This window comes from Culex pipiens, chromosome 2 (assembly GCF_016801865.2).
Source record: "Culex pipiens pallens isolate TS chromosome 2, TS_CPP_V2, whole genome shotgun sequence".
NCBI classification, from domain to species: domain Eukaryota; kingdom Metazoa; phylum Arthropoda; class Insecta; order Diptera; family Culicidae; genus Culex; species Culex pipiens.
In genome coordinates this window covers 68,267,223-68,271,643 of record NC_068938.1, presented here as the reverse complement: position 1 = coordinate 68,271,643, position 4,421 = coordinate 68,267,223, and the positions used below count along the sequence as shown (strand labels likewise).

The 4,421-nt window shown below is 36.0% G+C and overlaps 1 protein-coding gene across 1 annotated transcript; it reads right to left on the bottom strand.

The window, feature by feature from the left end:
- Positions 1-259: 259 nt before the first annotated feature.
- LOC120414056 (trypsin-1-like) lies at positions 260-4,105 on the bottom strand. The gene is made up of 3 exons (XM_039575073.2): positions 3,829-4,105; positions 569-974; positions 260-494 (listed from the first exon to the last, which is right to left on the bottom strand). Exons 1-3 carry the CDS (start codon positions 4,047-4,049, stop codon positions 327-329), a joined length of 795 nt encoding a protein of 264 aa, XP_039431007.1. The 5' UTR covers positions 4,050-4,105; the 3' UTR covers positions 260-326.
- Positions 4,106-4,421: the final 316 nt, after the last annotated feature.

The following is a 4,421-nucleotide window of genomic DNA, read 5'->3' as shown; positions in this document are numbered from 1 at the left end:
AGCATCTTTTGGCCGCCCATCGTTTAGTCTACGAACAAAAAAAAAGCGCGAAGCACTCAATTTTTCAGCGAAAAGTCTAACATTAACAGATCCAAAATGTTTCAAAACAAGTCACTTCAGCCGCAAAAAATATGTCACGCTTGAGCTTGAACAAAGCCTTCTATTTTGTTTATGTTTACAGCAGTAGTGCAGCTGAATTAGTGGGGAGCTTTCGAAAATCACGTTACGCATTCTGTCTTTTCAGCACCCAGGGTGATACTATGGATTTGGGAGAAGGAAGTTAAATTCAAATGGGTCTTGACTTTCTTTATACAGGCTTCCTTAGGTTATACACGACCATCAAGAACTACTTCATTCATTGTTTCCGCAATCCAGTCGACCGCGCTGGTAACCCTCCCGTACACTCCTGGATAGCCGGCCTCAGCACAACCTCTACCCCAGGACACCACTCCGACTAGGATGCCGTCACAAACCAACGGACCACCGGAATCTCCCTGCAAAAACAGTAATAGAAAAGCAACAATCAAACTCTAATGAATCATCCATGGGTACCTCCCCACGACCCTACCTGACACGAGTCCTTGCCTCCTTCCTCAAACCCCGCACAGATCATACTGCCCCTAACACCGCCATACCCTGCGTACACCTTACTACACCGGTCCTGGTTGTACAGCGGAACCGTCGCCGCCCGTAGATCGAGCGATGACTCACTTGCGTTTTTCGTATTACCCCAGCCGGAAACCCGGCACAAAGTTCCGTCCTCGAACGAACTATCCGGCGCCGGCAGAGCCACCGGTTGAATCGCCTTACCCAGCTGAAGTGGCCCGGCCAGTTGCAACAGCGAAAAGTCGTAGTCGTTCCACGAGTTCTCCTTCGGATGGAAGTAGATGTCCCGGACCGTGACCAGAACGCCGCCGTCGCGAACGTTCGTAGAACCGGCACGGATCTTCAGCATCGTGGCGTTGGCTATACTTCTGCAAGAGAGATCGAGCATAAAAGACTTTATTCGGAATGTTCAAAGCAAGGTTGTTAACGATAAAATTATCGAGGTTCGATAACGATAGATTATCGTTAACGTTATCGTTATTCCGATAATTTTATCGACGATAACTTATAATTAATATATTTCTAAAATTGACTGAAACCAACAAAACTATGTTGAATTTTCAAGCTTCCTCTAAGTAAATATATTTTGATAATATGGTAAGATTCAAAGTATAAATACATTGAAAAATCACAAAATACCGTATTTTTTTTAATGTTCTCAATTTTTTATAATTTGCAATATGGATACTAAGTGTGTGTGTGCAACCAACCAAACGGGACCACGCGGCCGCTTCTTACAAATTGAGTTGTTTCCATGTATTTTTAGATCTACATTCTATACATGCAAATAACTCGCATAGGCATTTGGAAGGTGTTAGCTCTGCCGAGCTTCGGTGACCCATTTCTACGCTGGCTAGCCGAGCGCGAGGTACTTCTGCTTTATCGACAAGCCCCGCCCTGAAGAACGTTTGCACCAATCGGGTTCAAACGTTATTTAGAACTTCCGAACCCTTGTCAAATGGACAAGGACCCAGCGCGTATATAGTTGGTAGGTACAGTATTCCTAATTCCAGTTATAGCTCACCAAGTCGCGATGGCGTAGTGGTTAGCATTTTTGCTTACCAATCCAAAGGACGGGGTATCGAACCCCGACTCGAGTGACTTTGATTTTTCGTTCATGTTCAGAGTTTCAAGATTTATATTTCCTATACTTTCTCGTTGGGAGCAGATGGGAATCGAACTCAGGATCATTCGCTTACAAAGCGAACACCGTAACCAGTCAGCCACGGCCGCTCCTAATTTGCAATATGGATACTAAGTGATTCGAAATTTGGCATGTATTTTCACTGTTTTAGAGTTTTTTTTTGAATAAAATACTCAAATTTTCACAAAATACCAAATACCGAAAAAAAATGCGGTAATTTCTGAAAATTTTAGTATTTCATTAATAAAAACTCTAAAGCAGTGAAAATGCTGGTGAAATTTTGCTTCGTTGGATACATATATTGCAAATTATGAGAATTTTAGCATTTAAAAAAACGGTATTTAGTGAAAAAGTTTGCATTTAATTCAAAAAATTCTAAAACAGTGAAAAATTTTGCAAAATTTCGAATCGTTTGGTATCCATATTGAGAAATATTTTTTTTTGTATTTTCGAGAAAATACGATATTTTGTTAAAATTTTAGTTCTTCATTAAAAACTCTAAAACAGTTAAAATACATGCAAAACTTCGAATCGTTTGATACCCATATTGCTAATTACAAAAAAAAATAGTATTTTAGAGAAAATACGGTATTTTGTGAAAGTATGAGTATTTCATTCAAAAAAATATAAAACAATTAAAATATATGTAAAATTTCGAATTTTTTAATACCCATATTGCAAATTATAAAAATTTGAGTATTTTCGGAAAATTTTAGTATTTCATTCAAAAACTTTAAAATAGTGTAAATGCATGCAAAATTTCAAATCGTTTGATACCCATATTGCAAATTATAAAAATTTAAAAAAAAAATCAATGTTTATATTTAGTTAACTAAGTTTATAAGCTTTTTAACAAAATAAATATAAATTTTAGGTAAAGTTTTAAAAAGACGAAATTTTGCCTGGAATTTGAAAAAACTATTTTTGTTTATAAAATTATCGATTTATATTGCATTTTTTAAAAGCACTAATCACAAGTTTTCACATTTTACATGAAATTTGTTCAACTGAAATTGCCTATAAATTTGAAGATTTTTTAAAATTGTGTTTCAAAAACACATATTATTTATCATTTACAAACTTATTTTACCTTCTCCTAGTGAAAAATTGTCCAAAGAATCCAAAAATGCATTCCGTTTTTCGATTCAAAATCATGTTCATTGAGAAAATCATGACACTTTGAGAAGTTTAAAATAATGACTTTCATCAACATTTTCTTAACAATAGTTTACTAACTTTTTAAACTTTTCAAAATTTTATGAAAAGTTATTTTTGAGGTTCTTTGAACACTTCTCTACCACGGTCAGAATGATTCTAAACAATTCCGTACGTATTTTAATTGTACTCTTCATTTTGCGGAAAAATCGCAAACCTATCAAAGTCACCCCGGTTATCAAAGTCACGGTACGGTTTTACGGTATTTTAGAGAAAACACGGTATTTTGTGAAAATATGAGTATTTCATTCAAAAAACTCTAAAACAATTAAAATATATGTGAAATTTGATACCTATTTTGCAAATTATAAAAAAATAGTATTTTCGGGATAGTACGGTATTTTCTGTAAATTTGAGTATTTCATTCAAAAAACTTTAAAACAGTGAAAATGCATGCAAAATTTCGAATCGTTTGATATCCATATTGCTAATTATAAAAATTTGAGTACTTTAAAAAAATGCGGTATTTTGTGATTTTTTTCGAATTTATGCTTTAAAACTTACTACATTATCAAAACATATATTCTAAGCGAATGCATTGAACATTCAACATGATATTGATAGATTTAGTCAATCTAAGAAAGATTTTAAAAATTAGTTATCGTCCGTTATCAGCGATAAGAATATCGCCGATGAAATTATAGAAACAACGATAACCCACCGGAGGTCGCGTACGTGTACTTTGTACACAGTTTGTAAGGGCACTTGTAAGAAAGGCGAAAACACGCGACTTCCCGAAGGATAACGATAGATTATCGTGATCGTCCTGACGATAACGATAACCATTATCATTATCGTTGGACGATATTATTATCGACGATAATTCTATCGCTTAAAAACCTAGACTTCAAAGTAACACTCACTTTGTACAATGGGCCGCGGTCAAGATCCAGTGCTCGTTCAGCACGGAACCACCGCAGAAATGGCGAAGATTCCGCTGCAGTGACACCTGGTACGGGTACTCGGTGATGTTGACGGGTTGGCCACCAACTATACGATCGCCAAACTGGCCCGGTTTGGCCCGGAAAGTGCTGGCCTCGCTGGAGCAAGCTAAAGCTAATGCTAGAACTATGACTAAGAACATCGCGTTGGGTGCGAGCGAAGTGATTAGTAAGACTGACTACGGTTGAGTTGAAGTTTTGCGTGTGAGGTGCAAGGTTTTATGGCGGACCGTGAACAGCGGGAACTTGAACTACGATAATAAATTAGGTTAATGCTTAGTGCTTTTGAGGAATTCGACTGCGGTGTATAAAATGACAAATTGTTTGATTTTATTATCATTTTTCCTCAACCTTTTATTAGGAATTTCTGAAAACATTACAGAAAAATAATAAGAAACGTCTTGAATATATTAAAACTTAAAAAGAGATTTTTTTAAACATTTTCCCCAGCTTCACTCAAAAAAAAATTGCCTGAAGGCAAAAAGCTACACACCATTTTTATGCAAATTTAATAA